The sequence below is a fragment of the Strongylocentrotus purpuratus genome, unplaced genomic scaffold (assembly GCF_000002235.5).
Source record: "Strongylocentrotus purpuratus isolate Spur 01 unplaced genomic scaffold, Spur_5.0 spur5_scaffold_6, whole genome shotgun sequence".
Classification (NCBI taxonomy): Eukaryota; Metazoa; Echinodermata; class Echinoidea; order Camarodonta; family Strongylocentrotidae; genus Strongylocentrotus; species Strongylocentrotus purpuratus.
This window is the reverse complement of record NW_022145612.1, coordinates 59,924,989-59,946,538: the sequence shown is the minus strand read 5'-3', so window position 1 is coordinate 59,946,538 and position 21,550 is coordinate 59,924,989. Positions and strand designations below refer to the sequence as shown.

At 39.3% G+C, this 21,550-nt stretch overlaps 1 protein-coding gene across 1 annotated transcript; it reads right to left on the bottom strand.

Annotated features, from left to right (window-relative positions):
* Positions 1-360: 360 nt before the first annotated feature.
* Positions 361-21,344, bottom strand: LOC586179 (calcium-activated chloride channel regulator 1). Its single transcript, XM_785970.4, has 12 exons — positions 20,470-21,344; positions 16,304-16,464; positions 13,554-13,690; positions 10,254-10,579; positions 8,585-8,830; positions 7,177-7,422; positions 5,994-6,308; positions 5,357-5,590; positions 4,108-4,384; positions 3,567-3,725; positions 2,767-2,988; positions 361-1,870 (listed from the first exon to the last, which is right to left on the bottom strand). The coding sequence occupies exons 1-12, from the start codon at positions 20,677-20,679 to the stop codon at positions 1,047-1,049; spliced, it is 3,357 nt and encodes a 1,118-aa protein (XP_791063.2). The 5' UTR covers positions 20,680-21,344; the 3' UTR covers positions 361-1,046.
* Positions 21,345-21,550: the final 206 nt, after the last annotated feature.

The window sequence follows — 21,550 nt, the reverse complement described above, 5'->3', positions numbered from 1 at the left end:
GAGAACGGCTTCCTCTGTCAATTCATTTAAGAGATTGTTTAAACAAAGTTGTAATTTGTGAATGGCTCAGCCGTATATACACTACGTGCATGTTCTGTAATATTTACATGACTTATTCACATATTTGCGACTTAATTAATATTTTCCTATTGACATTACTGTTTACTGGTTTATGATATATGTTTATTTTGCAAACGAGTATTATTTTTGTAACTGTTCTGTATAAATGTTATAAACGATGTAAATATGTTCATTCAGGGCCCCATGGAAGACCACTACTTGCTGGTGAATGGGCTACCCTGTCAAAAGATCAGAAATAAATAAAAATAAAAAAATAAAAACAAATATACAGTAGCGTATCCAATCCACAGGCGGAACCCCCCCCCCTCCGCATAAGGTGTGTGTGGGGAGGGGCACAGACACATATATGGGTTGCTGAAGCACGAGCCTGAATCCGCTCCTGCACAAAATCTAAGAACAGTGTTGCTTTTTAAAAATTAAAACAATCAAAACTATATCGTGTTCGGTAACAAATTTCTCGTGTTACCACTTCCCCAAACTCTAAGTGAGTTTTGGATAGCTGGTACAATGACTACTCTTTACCAATTGATTGCAATCCTTGAGGAGTAATTAAAGGGGCTCAATAATCAGAGAAGTACAACCGTAACAAAGATAACGTTTTGAGACATCATTATGTAATATGCCACTCTTAACCCATACACTTTAGTCAGGTATAATGGGTACATATAGGAACGAATTATCTAAATGCTGTGAACACCAGAATTGGTTGCGTAGCTAAAGCCGGGGTAATATTGGACTCCCTTGAGCTTGCGTGCTGGATATGAGCACCATACAAGTATCCAGTGTCATTGTTATCCCTATGCATTATTTTCTTTGCAGACGGAGTTTAACTATGATAGTGATGCATTTTCTTCCACTGCTTCGGTTAAATCCTTTTGGACAGAATATAACAATTATATACTTGTAATATATTATCTGAACAACAATTGTCTTTTCAAATCGTTCATCATAAAGGCAGCTAGATGTTACATGTCTTCAAGTACTAATGCATCGTTCACTTTTCCTTTGGATCGTTTCTTTCTGGGCTTGTCTGTCTCCGGGTCAGCCTCGGCGTCCATTGGATTCGCCCACTGATCTCGATTTCGATTTCGCTTTGTAAGAACTCTGTGCCTGATAACCGAGTATATCACAATAGCAGTAATGAATAGAAGAACGACAACCACTGCGATAGCAGCGATGATCGTGGATTTTCTCTTTCTTTGGGGCTTGAGCCCCCGTGGTGGAGCCCCGGGTACTTTCGTCGTGTTTGCGTCACTACCGCCGCCGGTTCCGGACGTGGGGAATAAACCAGGTTGACTTGGGTCCATGATTCCTGGCGTGAAGGCAAAAGGTCCCGATGTCGTCGGCATACGAGGGTCAGCGGGCCGTGCTCCACCACCACCACCACCACCACCACCACCAGCACCGTTACCTCCACCACCACCTCTACCACCTCCACCACCACCTCTACCACCCCCAAAACCACCATCGACACCCGTTCCGACCGTGACATCATAGAACGTTGTGACCGTCTGCCCAGTGGTCGGCGGCCCTGCAGATATGACTACCGTCACCATGTTTGATGGTTTGCCCCGGTTGCCGACATCATCCAGGGCCAGGAGACGGATTCCGCAGACTGGATTGCAGGCGTTTGGAGGAAGACGGACAGTCATAATCTCAGTTTGGAAACTCAGCTTGGCGACCATTAGGTTGCCATCTAGAACGAGGGCTTGTGGGAGGACGGTACCGGAGTAGTAGGAACTAGCTAACAAGTTGGCATTGTCGCTGTATCGGATCTCGTATTGGGAAGCTGGAAAACAGGAAAGGAACATGATTTGTATAGATTCGAAATTACCTTGTCATTCTTAGATCGTTAAGCATATGCCTTTGAACATTCACATATTCCGAAATCTTAAGCCTATCGCACACTATACCACCTCACTATAGAATCCGATCTTGGAAGAATTTGCAGTAGCATTCGACTTGAACATTCAATCATGTAAAATATTAATGATCGAGATCCTAAATATCTATATGAATAATAAATAACAGTGTCGGGGACAGCAAATTTCCTTAAAGGAGCAAAATTCATATGGGCTCAGAATCGTAGTGATGTCAACTCAGTTGTGCGATCGTCTACGATTTGAAGCCGATTTCACTATTACGCCGACTAGGAGAATTAAGTGGACTTAACTGTCGATTGTTTATATTCATATAAGTATCCCCTATCCATTTTAACTGCGAATTATTTGAAAATAGGCGACTGGGTTTCAAGAGTTGAAGTGTTAGCTACATATCGGACCTCTAAATAGTAAGAAATGTCTTGTTTTGTGTAATTGAATCCCTTGAAATTCTTTATAATATCTCTAGTCACTATTTCACACATCTATATCGAACAACTTTGAAGAGGAGGGGTGTTGAGAGATGTACTCCGAAATGCCGAAAATTCGTAAAAGTATTAGATATCTTCATTGGCTCATACCGCGGTCACTAAGACAAGACCGGCGCCAGACCGACAAAATTAATGACCAAACAAAAAACGGACGTTACCACGAATGACCAAGAATCGGCCGGCTTTACAGTATTTACTGGGGGATAACACGGCTATAACCCGGCCTCGATCTTTCACCGAGTCCGGAAAGACACAAAGTAGGCCTAATACTTGAAGATAATTATCACACAATATTCAGATGAACTTTTACTTACCCATTCCTGTTTCATAGTTATCTCCCATGGCTGTCCACCGGAGCCTCGCCGTGCCTGCGTCGGTATCAAACCCTAATACCTCAAGATCACTGATACGGGCTGGTGGAAAGTTATCTACTCTCATCAACGATGCCACATCACCTGTCACCTCGACATGCGCCTCGGGAGGAGCTCTCATGAACGGGTCGATGGTTACGATGGCTGGCGGCTGCTCTACGGCATCTATAAGAAAAGAAAGTAATATCTTCAGGGTGACGAAGTCTTACAATCTAATGTTGTCATGAAACTCATTTTCAAAATGAGTACGGTGCATGTTATCGAGGAAAATATAATCTCAAAGATTCATTGTTCTTTCAAAATGTAATTAAACAATCTTCATATCCTCTTTTGATAAAAGTGATTTTAATTCATAAGACAAATATTTGCGGTTTTTCGTCAAGCCTTGATTCAGATGCCATCTTCTATTCAATCATTGACGACTTGTTCTACGAGTTCGTCATCATTCGCATGCATGATAAACGTGAAAATTTCAATTCTGAACGGAAATTATATCCTCAGTATGTCTTGTTTATTACCATGCATTTAATATCACCATAATTACCATTAAATTGGGAAAGAATAGTGATCTGAAAGTTGTCGTAAAGGATGATATAATTTTGCGCGAGAGTGCCAATAACGGTCATAGTTTGTCGATGTGATTCACATTTAGCTGTGATGTTTCGTGACGACCCTGACTCTTTTTACAGGCAATAAGAAATAAGAAGTCTGAATAGGATAATAATAAATTGTGTATGACTGACCCCAATCAGCAGGCTGAACTCCACTGGACATCCAGGGTTGTCTCTGCTTAGAGGCCGTGTTGTCCCCAACGGCGCTCATGTCCAGCTGATAGTTGCCTTCCTCCGTGAAATCGGTAAAGTAAGCCGAATAGATGCCATCATTCTTTCTCACATCGGCACCTGTGAACACACCATAAGTGAAGACAAATTGTTATGTTGTCGATTCCCACCACTAAGTACGATACTTATGTATCTGACTTAAGGTGAGGTTCCGTGATATAGTGGTTCAATCACTTGACTTTCAATTAAAGGGTTGAGGGTTCGGATCGCAGCCCGGCACCAACGTCCTGTGACAAAAACATTAACCCGTGTTTGCCAACCTCCATCAAGGTGTAAATGGATACCCGTCACGATTTGGTGGTCAAGGAACTATACAAGAAGACACCATCATTGTTATTGGTATTAAGTATTGAATTTAAATATCGGTCCGGAATCTCTGCAAAATGAAGACTGTAGACGGACTTTTTGCAAAACGTACTGTACATCAAGTTGTACAACTTACCGATTCCACTATCCCTCAGTGTGACCCGGATCGGATATGAATTTGGACGATCGACGGAGACGATGACGGTTGCTCCGACCACGGGCATCTCCCCTTGCTTGACCTCGCCGTGGAGGACTAGCACGGGTTCGATATTGATGTCGATCTCTTGCTGCATGACGAGGGGCCTAGCTCGGATAGGGAGTTGGGTAGGATCGGCAGCGGCCGAGTAGACGTCCAGTTCGACCGATTGGTATTCCATTTCCATGTTCTTGATACTTACGTACCAGATTCCTTTCTAAGATGGAAAGAGACGAACGAAAAACAAGCATTCATTAAAAGATAGAATTACTGACTAGTTCACTGGTTAGTGTATAGGTTATTCTTAATGTCCAGTCGATTAAAGGATTGTTCAAATATTTTGTACGATTAAATAAACGGCAACTGCGAGCATAAAGGACTTGCGCGTTTTCAATGAGCTCTATGTCAAAGATAAACTCCAGTTCTAGTCATGCGATTCATGCGATTCAAAAGGTGTGGAAAGGATCAGAAACAGTTGATCATGTAGCATGCAAGTATTGGTGTGCACTGCAAGGTTCTGGAGTCATCAAAATCATAATAAATTTGGCCGAGTGTTGGTAAAGTAACAAGCACTGTACACAGAAAGCTATATATGGGACAACACACATGGTGTCGGGGCTAGTACTACCTTGATTTCCTTGTCTTTCTATGCTCATTACTCAGCCAGTATACATTTTCTTCCAAAATTGTTTGGCACATGTCATTTATTTGTAATCTTGAACATTCAGTGTAAGTTTCGTTTGATTCTGTGAGAATTAATTTTCTTCTTTTTTTTTACCAGAACTGGAGTTTATCTTTAAGATACAGATAAACGTTTTACAAATTAGGCCATCATTACAATATTTATTCAAACGCCGCAATTTTACAGCGTCATATCTGGACGAGCCTTAACGGATTAATTTCATGTCCTTTGATGCGTCTGGTCTGAGGATGAACGAGGTTGACTAAGACTTGAATGCTAATTGAATGGATAGATGGTCTTTAAATTTACTATATGGATGTATTAAAGCTCATTATATTCTCACAATGGATATCCAATTCCGACTCATGCCATTTGGATTAACCGCTTAATATATATAAAAACGATATTAGAACTAAATCATTTTCCCCCGAATTCGTCTAAGTGATAATCCTTTTCTTTGATTTAAACAGTTTATCTAAATAATGAACTGATTTCCTCGAGACGTACCTGAATCAAACCAGGAAGCCTGAAGTCGGCCTTCTGCCTGGACGTGTCGACAACGGCCACAGTCGTCGACCTGAGTGTGTAGACATGGCCGCTTGGGTTGCGAAGCTCCACCGTGACCGGGTTCTGGTCCCATTGTACACGGAATGTGGTTAACCGACCGACTGTTCCATCGATGTAGACTGGCGTTGTGAGGTTGCGATGGGGCATGACGTTTTCAAAGTCTCGACGAACAATCTGGAGACGATGATATAAAGATGAGGTTAGCGACGATATCAGCAAGCAATTCACGTTTATCTAACAAAGTATTCTAACGTTAGTTGAACGTTCGCGGATGATACCAAGGATACATTTAACAAACGTCCAGCATACGATAAGCTGGACGTTCGTTTAATGTTTATGGATCAGATTCAGGGGTGTGTTTTACCACAGTCCAACAAAATATGTCTAGCAAACGTTACATTAGGTGTTGGTTGAACATTCACGAAAGCCAGGAATATACATTCAACCAAACGACCGACTCTAGGTCACTCGGCTTATCTTATTTTTGTTGATCGGGCCTATAGTGTCGGTCCGGTGTCAGTCTCGTCAGTGAGACTAGGGTATTTCTATCTACAGCTTTCTTTCTGGTGAAACTTACCTGAATCAGCCTAGGATCGTTGGAGAGATCGCGGAAAACCGGCTCAGGTGGTTCAACCGGGTTTGCGGGTGGTTCGACCGGATTCGAGCCAGGCATGTATCCGTATATCCGACTCGGCTCCAGAACACCCGGGATGTTGACACTTTGTCGACCGGATGACGGTGGTCCATACTCAGATGCTTGGACTTCGACCCCCTGTCCGCGAAAGCTGTTGATTTCTCTGGTGATGCTCGTGGAACTGCCTTGCCAACCACTGAAGAGAAGGATGTTTGATCCGATTCCCATTTCTGATTCCCCAGTGTTATTGAGTAGTACCTTGAAAGGAGGGCATGATGTATGATATATCGTTGTACGGTTTTGTTATACAGACGGGTTAAGGGAGACAAACAGTGTCCCTTGCTTGGCAACATTTCCATACATTATGCAACAATATTATGAACAGGATGATCTAAGAAAAAGACTGGGAATGTTTTCTCTTCAAATTTGGAATTAACCTTGATTGTAAATGTAAGAAGAAAGAACAAAGAGTGGGTCGCGACTGAATGATCTTTTTTCCATATGATTTTGTCCACTGTGACCGCCGTACTAATTCTGAGTGCCACAATATCTATCCCGTAAGGAGTGGGAAAAAACACAGAAGGTTTTAATTCTAGGGCTATTGTTCTACATGTAGGAACCCTATATATCATGCCGTATGCATCTACTTTTATGACTTCCATTCTACAATGGAAAGGCTTGGACAAATAAAATATGCAGTTCAATTTATAGGACACTGAAGGCATTTTTAAAAATTTAGTAGAATCTAACTTCATTCATATCTAAGCATAAATGCTCATAAGCACAACCTATCATGCGATTGGAGGGGGGAGGGATATAAAAATGAATCACATTTGAGATACATACGGTACCTACATGTAGTTAAACACAGAATTATCTGGGGCAACCGCTCAAAACCCTGCCCCCGTCCTGATCTGTGCCCCTGAGTGCAGGTTACTTGGGGGACCCCACACTATTGTCTTGATCTAACAATAGTTCTCGAGACCTTTATCTGTCGAAACGTAGGGTTAAGGTCTACGGTTGAAGATGGAGTAAACACCGGGGAACAATAATATTGCCGGAAGCATGTCGTAGAACCGTAATTTGATATAATTTGTATCAGGTCTTAGGATGATGGGGCACTCACTTTATAGTAGGCATGACGGAGAGCCAGCAAGGGGTTGGTCTGGGAGCTGGTTTGAGGTGACTGAAGCCTGGAGACGACCGACATGAGGTTTGCCTTTCCCTCGGGTGTCATGTCTTGGAGATAGGACCTGATGACGGGCTTGCGGCCGGCGTTGGAATAGGAGGCAATGCCAACCTGACTGTCCTCCGGAGACTCGCTGATGAAGCGTTGAGTCATTCGAACAACATCCTGCCATACCTCGTCATCCTGTTTCATCCAGGTGCCAAAGAAAGAGAGAGGTTGATAAGATTGACAATGTGCACGTTTCAGAGGCAGGAAAGGAGAGGGAGACAGATGTGAATGCATGTAGAGACATAGAGAAAATGGTGATAAATCATAGGGTGACAAAGAGTTACATCAGAGACAGTGAGAGGGGACAGTGAAAGGTGAAGGACAGAATACAGAGATTGCAAAATTAAATGAAATGAAACATTTGGGTGGATCTAATAAATTTTAAAGGACTGCGAAAACAAGAGATATTACAATAAAAAAATTAGATATGCCTTTCAATGTTAACTCAGTCTTGTTGTCACAGGTAATACTTCATTTTATTCGTTATAAAGATTTATTCACAATTATATCTTTCATTTCATTTGTAATTTTGAGGATTGACTATGCAATAAAACTTAGTCTCTAAAAGTATATCTCTCCATTGATAGCATCAAATCAGTTTCACATTATTAAGTTTCGTCGAATACGAGAAACTGGGACATAATGTGGGTTACGATCAATACCGCTTGTACAGGAGCATAATAAGCGTCATAACTCTACTTCAAAGAATGGTATGAACCACTAGCTTCGCGAGCAAATACGACCGGCTGCACCCAAAGGCCAGTATTCTACAAAAATTAAAACCTGACTAGTTTTTGTTAAAAATTGGGTTAAACAAAGGAAGTTATTAGTCTGGGGGTCGAAGTTTTCATTTGGTTAACGTGACCTCAGACCCAGGGTCGGATTTAATGGTATGAGTAAAATACACCCCAGAGAGTCCAAGAAATCTCTATACTCTCAATGGCCCGAATTCACAAAGGAGGTTTGTCGACAAACCTTGGTTTTCGTACGTCATATGACGCGTTTTACGCGTTTTTTTACAAACCTGGTTTGTAAAGAACAAAAGGAGGTTTGGCGAAACAAAAGGAGGTTTGAGCTCAAACCTTGGTCTGAGCTCAAACCTTGCTTTGTGAATTCGGGCCATCATGTCTGCGCAAAGATACTGCGTCTGATGAATCTCTACTGTGCATAATTTGCGTACGCGCCTGAAGCCGCCACAAACTGCCATCGGTCATAATATGTCAATAACTGACGCAAGGGAATTAGCGTCTCGTGTGCAGACGACATTGACCAAGAAGAAGAATAGGCTACGACTTACACCCATGGTTGCCGATTGGTCAATGACGATGACCGTCCTCAGCTTCTGACGAATCAGCGTGAATGTCGGCGTCGTGTCGACGATGTCGGCGGACGGAGGGTTGGCGCCACCTAGGAAATCAGGTGACTTCAGCATGATGTCCCACGCACTTCGACCTTCGCATTGTCTGTTCTGTTCCGTCGGAGCCTCGGAGGAGTGGAGGGATGATGGGTCACCGTTCGGATCACTGTGACAAAAGCTCCTGATCTGTTTCAAGGAAAGTGAGAAGAGTTAGATTTGTGTATAGCACACCTACTGACGATCTGACTACCATCTAATTTTGAAGAAATAGTAGTAATAATAATTTTAGTTTGTGAAAGTCTTTGCTTTCGAATGATTATAATGAATGATAGAATCTAAATTACAGGTATTGGAAGCCTCCCAGTCAGAGAAAAGAACAGCTTGGCTACAAATCGTAATCGGACATTAGAACGATCCCAGGACTGTCCCCGACTTGCAGCCGACTGGTCCTTTTCACAGATCTATAGGCTTCCAATACCGAACGACATCAGTTTTCCTACATACTTCACTCGGAGATATTTACATATTTTCAATGATACTGCGTTTTGTGTGCGATGTGTCTTAAAAACATACAAAATATTAAACAAGCTACGTGTACCTGAGACATGCATGTTATCGACATCACTTCGGAAATAAGACTCCATTTAGGATAAATGTTTGTATTTTCGCAGGGCATATCATGAGAGACGATAATATGAACCGATGGGCGGTAACGGGACCAAATCTACCTAAAGCCGAGAAAATATTTTCACCGGCGGCATCAAGTACTTAATGTGCCGTGAACTTTGTCATGTGTTATTGATGGCAGCTATATGCCATTGCCAACGTTCATACAGAGTCCTCACTCGTTTGCTTCTTATTCGCCATATTCTCCTTTGGTAGTTATGCAAAACCCGGCGCGTTGGCAGCATGAACATAACGTCACCCCAAGGCGAACATTGTTTGCTCCTCAGCCTCTGGTAACTTCATCCTTTCAGAGTTCCAAGCCCTACATATTTTATGAATCTTGACCTTCAGGTATCAGCAGAGGATTTCCGTCATGATCACGATCTTCTCGAATGTCAGGTGTGATTGAATACCTGCTGAACGTATAAAGGGTCGTCGACTGCACTTTTTGGAGACGGTCTAAAAATAATGTCTTGATCCCTCCATGTACCGATCTCTACCAGAGAGATTTCTTCAAGGGATCAGTGCATGTGTGCCTCCAATGTCATATATGCCTTCGGAGGTCATATCCTTCATGTCTACATGTAGTTTCTAATTTCAGCAATGGATTACATGCTTTTTCACATTTGAAGGAAATAAATGTGTTCATCAAGAATTACGAACGAATGAGATTGTGTGTTCTGGTGAGAACTAGAAATAGATACAACGAAATCTGTATAAAATGAACAGCATCTTGAGAAATTGTGTATCCTATCTCTACCTGGCTTTTGGATTTCAATTGGAAAGATGGCGTAATATGCCATTTTCATGAAAGAAGTTCATAACTCCTTGATCATATTATCTGAATAAAATCATCATCAATCTTATTTAAACATAGGACAAGATATTATACTCGTGACTATGATGACAGTTATGGAAAAAGGGTGAATATACATGTACTTACAGATGGGATGTGGGTGCTGTACATAATCGACCCGGTAGCAGTCTGTCTTTCAATGTTGCTGGGCCGGAAGCGGCACTGGTGAGGCGGGAGTTCCCCTTCAGGTACTTGGCATGAGATCCATGATTGTCCACGCCTCTGCAGGTCGCCACGCGTAGCAGAATCGGAAGATGTTGGAGGCACGGCTACTCCGACGATGGACTCTGAACACTTGTTGCCTTGCAGTCGGCCGAGGCTGTTGATGTAGAAGTTAGGGTCGGTGGGAAGAGAGGGATACTCGTCAAAGAGTCCCCATCTGAGATGACCCCACTCGTGAACAATCACTTTCGCTGGAGACAGGAAAGGTTACAAATGAGGACAAATCAAAGAAGAAATATTTCATCATTATGCATGTTATAGTCAGATCATTTATTACACTTCGGCACAAACCGCTGAAGTTACCGACGCAGACAACAAAAACGACCCCGGGCTCGTGTTTAACGAGCATAAATATAACAGGTAAACAGGATAGTAACTGACATATTGTTAATGTATAGATATCGTTTGAAAATAACCGGTCCATTAAAGTGATGAATACGTTATTAGGACTAAGTATATAAGTCAAGACATCAATTGCAACAACGAGATTCATCTTTACATCGAACCCTTAGTGATTTTTTTTCTCACTAAATCTTATTTCTTTGAAGTAAAAGAAATTCAAGCTTTAAAACATAATCATGCTCTGTTTTTGTTATTATTCATGTCAACTTTGGGGTATGAAAACCCAACAAAAAGACAATATTAGACGACGGCATTCATGATCCTCATGTATAATGCCGGGGTAGAAAAGGGAATAACTAAAGCTAGATTTCTTTGAAATATCATGACAAACACTATACGTCACAGAAACAGCAGACATCACTCTCTCAGCAGAACATTTACCGATGACACTTTGCCCCCCGATCATAGCACATCAGTAAAAGAAAGTTCATGACCACACGGTCGTGTCGTCATGGCAACTATGAAACTTGACTCTACTTTTCGCCGACATCATGTTTACGTCATAAGACATTAGACTCATAGGGTGACTACGTTCATTGATCGTTATGAACAATGATACTATAACTACTCTAATATTAGGCAGTTTCCCCGTACAATCAAAATGCATATGATAATTATATTCGTTGCACTTTCTGTTATTTACTCTATTTAGTTTGATTTCTATCTCATATTAGAGGTTATTTTGTCATCTTTGTGATATTTTCTATTTTCTACGCCCTTTTCTTTTATAGCTGCAAGCTAAGGTTTAATACTTAAATATATAATTTTCCGTCTTACGAATATTAGGCTACCTATATTCATAAGGAAACATTGACTCATGAATTTATATTCATCGCTTCATATCAATAATTCATCCGTATCGGTGTGACAAATTATTAGATAAATTTTCGTGATGATGGAACTGGTGATATGCACCAGGGTTTATGGATATCTTTCATGATAACATATAGTCTTTGCAAAAACAAAATCAATGCTGGTTCACATCATTGTGTAAGCAGATATTCTTTTAGGAGGGGCAGGGGAGAGAAAAAGAAAAGTTTTTCATTGAAAATTCGACAGCCCTCACCTTCTTGGGTAAAACGTATCTGTGCGAACTAAGCAGCATCCGTTCCCATTACTTAAAAAAGAAAGATAACCAAGTTGGGGATTGAGGAGAGCATTATTACTTTTCAACTAAGATATCTACAATGTCATCATCTTCGAAGTGTGGTCTAGCTTACTTAAAAGTTCTAGCAATCCCGGAAAGTTTGGGGAAACACTGACGCACAACCGGGACCGCCACTGTGGCGTGTGATTTTGTTTAGGAACGATGGTGATGAAGGGTATATTCAAAGAATTTTGAAAAATAACTAACTTTTTATGTCTTTGTCATAACAAATATGCCATTTCCTATTTCAAATTCTACGTCATTATGTTTATTTATGTACGGTGTGGAAGCCTGGAAGGTAGATCTCTATAACCCTCTCTCTATACCCCTAATTTGAGAGTACATGCTTTTCATGAACATGATGTATTTGATCTTCTTTGTCCATATTTAGCTCGATTAGACGACCTTTCTATTAAACCAGAAGTTTAATCTTTTACATGAGAGCCAGGTGGAAATTAAAGGGAAAATGTTTCATTCCTTTTAATTAACGTTTTCGCGGGTAGATCGTGTATGAGAAGCTGCAAACCTTAAACGAACAGTTTAAAGCACACATACACTGTTTTTTTTAAACATAGTGCTACTTTGAATCTCTATGATGAGTAACGGTCTATATACCTACATGCTATTTAATAGGTCATACCAATGATGACGTCACGATATGCACAACAGTCACTCAAAATATATTATAATCCAATTCGTCACTGGCTTTCCTCACCTGTCTTCTTCTACTTTGAGAGAAACAGGCCCTATGTACCTGTTTCCGGTAGGTTTGAGTTCGTTGCCGTTACCGTGGTAACAAAAAAAGAGGAAAGAGTGGAATGCCCTGTGTATCTGTTTCCGCTGAGTTTGGCCCCACAGGTGTTAACATTTTGATAAAGAAGGAGGAAAGGTAGGGAACGAGCTATGCCTTGCGTACCTATTTTGGGGAGGCAACTTTGAGTTCATTTCCTTTTCTTTAGTGATAAAGGGGATGGATTGAGTGATAGTCCATGCATAAACATGTTTCAGATAAGTTTAGATTCATAAATGGGGAGGGAGTGGGTTGAGTGTGCGTATGTGTGTGTGTTTGTTTATTTGTTCAAAAACATTTTTACAGACGTGTATCAATCAGATATGATGGTTAACGTATATTGGGACAGACCTTACCCGTCACCATCCGAAAGACGTGACTCAGTTTCGAACCGAGTCAGTTTGTAGGCGAATAAATAGGGCACACCAAGTGAACGTGCCGCTAGACCAACTCTCATCTCCCTTGATAACCCTTATCATGGTTATAAAGAACAGGTGAACAGGGTGGGAGGAACAATGCCATGAAATGGACTCTCTTTGATTGGCAGAAAATTATATTCAATGAGATGTTGTGGTTTCGCGGTTTCTTCATCATCATGAACAATATGAGGCCTGCTGAATCTCTTCAAAAAATGGCACGAAGTGTAGACATAATAGGTTTTCAAAAGGCCTTCCGCAAATAAATAATTTTGGGCGATGCCCCCCCCCCCCCATAACGCAAAACACACCAAGGCTCCCTTACTAAAAGTATATGGATCACAACAAGTTGGAGTATTCTGCCCCTCATAAGGCCAAGGTATGGATAAGCCACTGGATGACTCACTTACCGGGATCTCCCCACTGGGTTGCGTCTTCAGACGTAAAGAAATCGGTTGTGAGATGCATATACTCTCCAGGATTGCCGCACCGGCCAGGCTGACGGACGAACGGCTGAGGAGGTATATCCGGGTTACTCCCCGTTGGTCTGTATTTAATAAATCACACCAAAAAGACAATAAAATCAAAATAACGAACAAGTTTTTTTTAAGTAAGTTAATTTGTTGATTTATGGATTGATCTGATGATGAGAAATCCAAAGACGGAAGTTTTTAACTTCCGTTACAAGGTGAGTTTCAATAATTGGCATAAATTGATGAACAGGGCGGCTGTGAATCTCAAATCAATGAGACCAGAAATGGCTTGATTCATTTTGTATCATTTCTTTTTCCTTCTTCAAATGTATATTTATTTATTCATTCATTTATTTATTATTTTTTATTTTTTAAATAATGTATTTATTCATTATTTACTTTATTTATAAACATATTATGAAATTATCCATTTAATGATGTTTGCTAAAAACTTTGCTTTAAATACCAAACAACCTTTCTCAGCGTTTTACCCTAGTTATCGGGTTCATACACGTACAGAGTGCATGCATCGTCTCTCTAGGGAGCTTTCAAACTGTACATAATTTATAGACATAAATATGAAATATGACGATTCCAAGAAGATTCCGAAGGATCATGCATTTTCGCCGATTGATATATTGATCTATTATAAATCAAGGTCGCTCACTTTTTTATGTCCTATAAGTCTGTATCAAACATAACAAATACGATTATGATTTGGTGCTTAGAAAAAGCTTCTTTTACACATTCATATGAAACATATCAATTCTTTATTTGTATTTCCCTTGAATTTCAAATGCATGGATTACTATAGTACGTTGTTTTAGACTGAATCATACCTGTATCTGATTTTATTTCTACCACGCCCCTCTTGAAGCTAATACTTCTAACTATTTTGCGTTTAGGCCTATTAATCATCAATTAATGGTCTAAGTGTTGGATTAATAAGGACAAAACGACTTCCCATTCTTGAAAGAAAATTCTACCTGTTAAATCCATCTTCATTACCCTTCTTTGACCTGAATAGCGAGGTGAGTCACAAATCAGGTGTCTCATAATTAGGAGTGTGCTACAGTTTCTTGAAAAAGAAAGTAACTATCACAAACACGAATCATTACTTATTTTATGTTTCTATTATCTTTTTAATGATAAAGATAATAATGCTAGCACATTGTATGTTGCTATCTCCATGCGCTTACTAAAGTAACAATTAAATGCCTTGATGAAAATATTTTTACACAGACTGTGATAAGTTAACTAAAGTTACAAATAATCATAAATTGAATATCTTTACTTTTTATGATGGAGTAATGTAATAATTAAAATGAAATGAAAGTACCAAACGTTCATATCGATCTATCACCATCACAAATATAAACATGCTTATTCTCCCTCTGATAATCATTTCTAAATATACTTATCTTCTTCAATTTCAAATTTCAAGATTGTTTTAGTACATCTTTCAACAAATAATGTTCACTTTATAAAGATTGATTTCGTCTTTGTCGCCGGGAGGAACAAAGCGAAGAAGAAGCAAACATCATACGTTAGTACTGACACCTGACAGTTTGCATCTGAATTTAAAGATGGTTTTAATGTTTCATCAATGATGAATTAAATAGTATACCCAACATTTGCGCAGACGCTTGAACGTCGATTAAAGCACGATTAATCTATCTTATTACAACTATTTACGCATATGTCTTTCATTGACCGATTTACCAACCACAGCAAACGGAAATATCCAAATTATCTTGGATTAAGTTAATTCATCGTAATAATCGGAGGTGAAAGACGACTATCCTCCAACAGATCAGATTGTGTATTACATAAAGTAAATCGAGACTAGTCTAATGGTTCTAAAAATGGGAATTCGTGCTAAAGAATGAGTAAGTTATAAACATAATATCTCGGTGGTTATACAACGATTAATCACACCCTAGAGTCTAGACTCAGGGAAAATACATAAACACATTTGTTTGATTCTTCTCAGATCACCCAAATATATTGTTTAAAGCTTCTAACATCTTGTATAAAATATATGATGGTTGAATTGTACATATCAAATCTTGTTTTAATGAATAAATAAAGATATTTGTTTGGTGTTTCAGCTGAGAAATCAGCCTCTTTTTATTAGTTTGTTTTCGACTAATTTGTAAAGGATGTAACATGGCCTACAAAAAAAGTAACAAGAAGATATGTTACCCGGTGTTTGTATTTATTGGTTATCTTTACTCTTGACACAGTTAGGGTGGATATTTTGACATTTATAACACACAAGGAAGTATAATAAAGAATAGATGATGTTTGGTTGTGCCTTTAAAGTATCCTCGAACATGCATCAAACAATAGCACAATACCATTTTTTTATCAGATGAGTGGCTTTTCCCCCGAATTATCGCCTTGATCTGAGATTTGCCAGAGATTATTACAACATCCTTATATTTCTATCCTAAAATAGACAAACTTGCAAGATAACAATCTGGATTCTAACAAAGGTGACAAAATTGGCATTTTAAGAAGTTTCAGACAGACTTCCGAAAGAGGGAACTGATAAAAATACACATAAATCCTTACACTATAAATCGCTGCAGATTAAAATGTAGTTTTCTTGAATGTTGATGAAAAGAATCATGCGTTAATGCTCTTTTAAGATTTCATTCAATACATAAATAAATGACACCTACCTAACCAAGAGATTGGCTGTACCGAGCTGTGCTGTGTGTGGGGCGAATTTGTGGGTGGGTAGTTGAGGCCAGTTCTTTGGGATGAGGATGGCAACATCTCGAAAGAAAGCTCGTCCGTTCGTTGCATTGAAGAGAAACGATGAACCACTGGTAAATATATTCTAGAAAGAAACAAGACGGAGATTTGAATACAAGACAATGAAAAGTAAATGATATGAATAATTGATATACTGATAAACCGAGCCAAGAGAAGTGAAGATAATGTGAAAGACTATGAACACAAATATACAAAGCTGACAATTATAATACAGCTTAATTATGTAGAAGTACCACAAAATAAAATAATATCAACGTATATGGTCGAGACTAGGAGAAGGAGATGTGGGCGTGTGACAACCCTCATCCATTACAATAATTTTGTTGGCACATTCGATTTTGGTTTTTGGCAAATGAAAAAATCCCCCTTATAGGGGATGAGGGCTTATTTGGGGAAATGTTGACATCTGTCGACATATAAATAAATCAAATTTTGAATAAGCATAGTTATACGGAAAGTCTCTGTGATTATTAAATTTCAATTAAAAGACAGTGATTACTAACTCACCTATAGTGCACACCTAGACTAAATTTTATCAGTTGCAATAATTGACTTAGAACACGATTTATATACGACTAAGCATATCAAAAGTGGGATAAGTGCGGAATAATAATTGATGACTCTATTTCAAATTCAAGATGATTAGTTTTGATAGGTATTTATAGACCATCATGACTCATGATTTGCGTATAGCCGATTATACGATTATAATAGGTCTTTTTTCTTTTAATAACCGTTTGATTACCTATATAAACCCTATGGGCGAAAAGTTGTGAAACTATTACGTTGTCAACGGATTTAAAAAATGTTGTATTGAGTCTGTCTGTCTGTCTGTATGTCTCTCTCTCTCTCTCTCTCTCTCTTTTTCTCTCTTAATCAATTTATCAACCATTAAATTAGTCATGAAATCGTCACAAACAAGTTTTATTGGTTTGTATTCTATTTGATGATTATATATAACCTCATGTATCGACTCCACTCTTAGGTTACATCCTTTATATATTAAGTACCAGTATTTGTCATCTCTTTAACGGCATTGTTTCTTTTATTGATAGGCCTCGGCATTTTGTTCACACAAGCCATGGCCAAATTTACTGTGTTATATCATTCATGTCCGACTTCTTACTTTTTTATGTTCTGTTACTGACAGGTCTATTAATTTCTAGCTCCGTCTTCTCTTCTTAAATGATCTAACCTTTCAATCGTCTTTCTTATATAGTCAGACTTGATCTGAAGTGACGCGGAGCCGGATATTACAAAATTAGTTCATGAAGTCCCAATGAGAGCCCCCCCCCCCCCCCCCCCCCCTCTCCCGCGTCTTCGAAGTTCGAACCAATTACCCGTGTGGTGAAAGCTAGGGTGATTACCTGTTCTACTTCTTAATCCATCTCGTATTCATATAGCGAATTACACCTGATATACGCATGCATAAAGGAAGGGGTTGGATATGTAAAGAGGATGATCTATGGCGTATCCAGGAACCAGCGTAAGGCCCTATCCGCCCCCATTTTCAGGCACAGAAGAAAAAGATGGAGACAACTTGTAAACACATACCATATGATAAAGATGGAAGCATTATATTGAATGAAATAGGCATTTCAAAATGGTATAACCCCTAAACACACTCTTGCATATCCAGCTCATGGTTATGATGGAGAAACCACAAGTTACCATCCCCATTATAAGCCCAGGAAGAAAGAAAAAAAGACTTCCATTATTGTACCGCCTATCTTTGTCGCCTACAGTATGTCTTAAAAGAACATCTCCTTTTAGAAATTTCTGAATTGCAAAATGAACTAGACGCAGGAACAAAAGTTTTCATCAAATTGCAATTTGAAATCATAGAATACAGTCCACAGATGAGATACAATACCGAGTTGCTTTTCTAAGATTCCATAACAAATTTGATAGTGCAGGATATTTGCATTTCTAACGACCTTCAGAAATATATAACTCTCTTCTATTGTTTACTTTTTCTCAATCATAAGTATATTTTCACTAAATTGTACTTAATTGTTTCTCTTAGTTTAGATTCCATTCAATCACATGCAGGTACTACATGCACACTCTGTAAAACGTTTTTTTAATTCTGACAGGGGCCAATCTTTCTTTCGGCTCTATTTTTAAATATCTCAACCTACAACATGTTGAAGGGATTGGACAAGTCCGGACGTTTTGCTTTAGATGTGCATAATGCTAATTATGAATCGCTGATTTTAACAGAACATCTATATAGGAGCAGCTTTAATCTGACGATTATGAGCTTTATTGGAAAGAATACAAGTTTTGAAAAAGGTGATTAACACAAGAGGACAGTTATAGTCAGCTTTTAGCATTCTAACTTGGCAAGTTTTCAAAGCCATTTCTTGTCCTTAAAAGGTCGTCATGGTGATGGTATGGTTTGAGTTTGTCTATCTTATTTATAGTCTTTTCTTTTTCCCCTCTCTTCTATTTTAACTTCAATAACCGTCAGTATATACCATGTCTTTCTACTTGGTTTGAGTAGTCGTATCTCAATTCTATTTTGTTCTAATTGTCGATTTTTTTGATTTTTTATTTTCACTTTATCTTATTTCGTATTGTTTAATTTCGTTGTCCGGTTTTATTTATTCACTTTGTTCAAAGGCCTTCTCATACATTCAATCCCATTTCAGTTTGTATTATTACTTTCACACACATAATATTTATTATGTCTTTTACGTATCTCTTATTCCTTAGCCCCCTCTCTCTCTCTCTCTCTCTCTCTCTCTCTCTCTCTCTCTCTCTCTCTCTCTCTCTCTCTCTCTGTGTCACTCTCTGCCTATCTCTCTCTGTACCCCTCTCTCTCTCTCTCTCTCTCACTCTCTCTTCTCTTCATGCCTCTGTTTATTCTATCAGGTATCAGGTATTCCCCCTCCGTGCCCTCTGCATGACTAATGCCTACAAGAACAATGGGATGATCCTTATCCTCTTGCAATTCAGTAAAACAAAAGAAGCACAAAGTATTAATCACGAAGCAAAACGGTGTCTGTAGTTGAGTCACAACAGAATTACAAAATTATAATGTAGGGCTAAAATGGGGGACCCAATGCTATTGTCATTCCAATTTAACTTAGGGGAGTTCCGAAAGGTCGCAAATCTGGCTTACTGATTTAACCCCCCCCCCCCCCCCCCCCCCTCGTCAATTTTTGACTAATGTATAATGCCTAACAAGAAATATTCGACATTCGGCAACTTTATGTAACGGGAGGCAGGGGTGAGCTTATCCACGATTCTTTAAAGGGGAGGGGGAGGGCACAATGCAGAATATTTGTTGTCAAGCACAGACAGGATAGACCTAGTAGTACCCATCTCATTTCTGCTGGCGAATCCTAAATGTTGTTGGTAATTTACATGTCATTTTTAGGCTTGTCGGAAAATTTAAAGTTTATGAAAAATTGGGAGGGGTTCAAAACAATTGGGGGGGGGGGCATATTGATAGGAAACATACACTGCATATTAATACAAAATTAGGCTCCTAGATATTTCGTGAATCGAAACTGCCCCCCCCCCCCCCATTTCCCTCTGCCCGTTATGAATATTCATTATAAACTCATATCATGCTGATTATCATATTCATCTGGAACTCTTACTAGTTCGTACTGTGTGGGCATAGGGGCTGCATGGGGCTGCGTGATGCGGGCGTCAAATGCCCTCCTCCCATCGTAACGCAACATGGTATACCCTAAGCCACACACATTACGTCACGATTGCAATGACTTTCAAAAAGTAATTTACCTATTTCGATAGCCTTGCACGACACGTGTTCTAGTGCGAACTTGAGAATAACACACCACATGATCAGAATATGATTTCTATATACACAAGAGCGTATTAAACTTTCCCCAAGTTGATTTGTTGAAAGTCTTTACGATCGTGTCATTATAAAGTACACAAAAAGTTCCACTGAATGTTGTATAGAACTTTGGAATCATAAGAACACCTCAAATATGATGAACTTTTATTTACTTGTCTATTAAAAGAAGAATAGGTACAAATTAAGTCGTTGTTGTAAAAAAGAAAAGAAATACAACTCCTTTGGTTATCTTACCTTGAATGTTTGAATAAGTGCATCATTTGGCGGTATGGTTGGGTCTATGGCTGCTAGGATCCCTGAATATCCATTATTGACTAGATTGATCTGACTCCTACCCCAGCTTCCAAGCCCAGGAATGGTTTGTGAATGGGCAGTTCCCGCCAAAACGAGTCCAAGAAATATTGTCTGCAATAAGCAGACTTGTGCTGTCCTTAAATCCTTCATAATTTTTAAGTTTAAAATTCAGTCACGAAAAGCCCACAGGCCTACCAAAAGAAAGTATGAAGCGTAGATGGCTGTGCTACAGTAGCTTTACTGGAAAGACGTCCTCTAGTCTTCTGTTACGCCAAATAGTATAGGACAACCCAGTCGCCTTGAACTAAGCAGACGGCAGTATCAATATCACAATTTCTCCTCGATTAATGATCATAAATAATAACAAAATCTGTCAAATTATTTTCGCTTAAAATATTTCCAGTTTTGAAAGTACGCAGAGCAGCTTCTTCATATTTGAATGCTAATATAAATATAATACCATGATAAAATCGATGCACTGAGAGGGATTGACTTGTAGAAGAAGAAGACAAAAATTGTCAACAGCAACACAAATGTATGGGCTACAAAATAAGCCGGCTTTCTAGAATCCTCCTATCATGCAAGACGTCCAAATTTGTGTGCAGTCTACATCTTATGTCATCAAGACCAGAAACACAGAAATAATTTCAAATTGGCCCAATTCCGATCAGAGCTGACCGATATCCTTAAAAAGTGAATTAATTGGCAAAACTTGTGCGATCAGGAGAGCGTCATGCGTTGAGTCACGATTTACAATGATCAAACTTGTATTCGAACAACCCTGAATATTCGTCCTGTCTTTATTGCGTGTTGAAGCAGACGGTAAGCGCGCTGAGAAGTCACCAGAGAGTGAGCGAAGTTTGGGAAAGAGGGTAAGAACTTTTTTAAAACTCCGGAACATGTTGAGAGGCCGCATTGAGGTGATGGGGCTAAAGCGCAGCGCGCGCAAACGAATTTTAAGACCGTAGTTCACAATGGTTTTATAGGAAAACGCTCATGGGGTCGTTGTTTTGGTAACCGT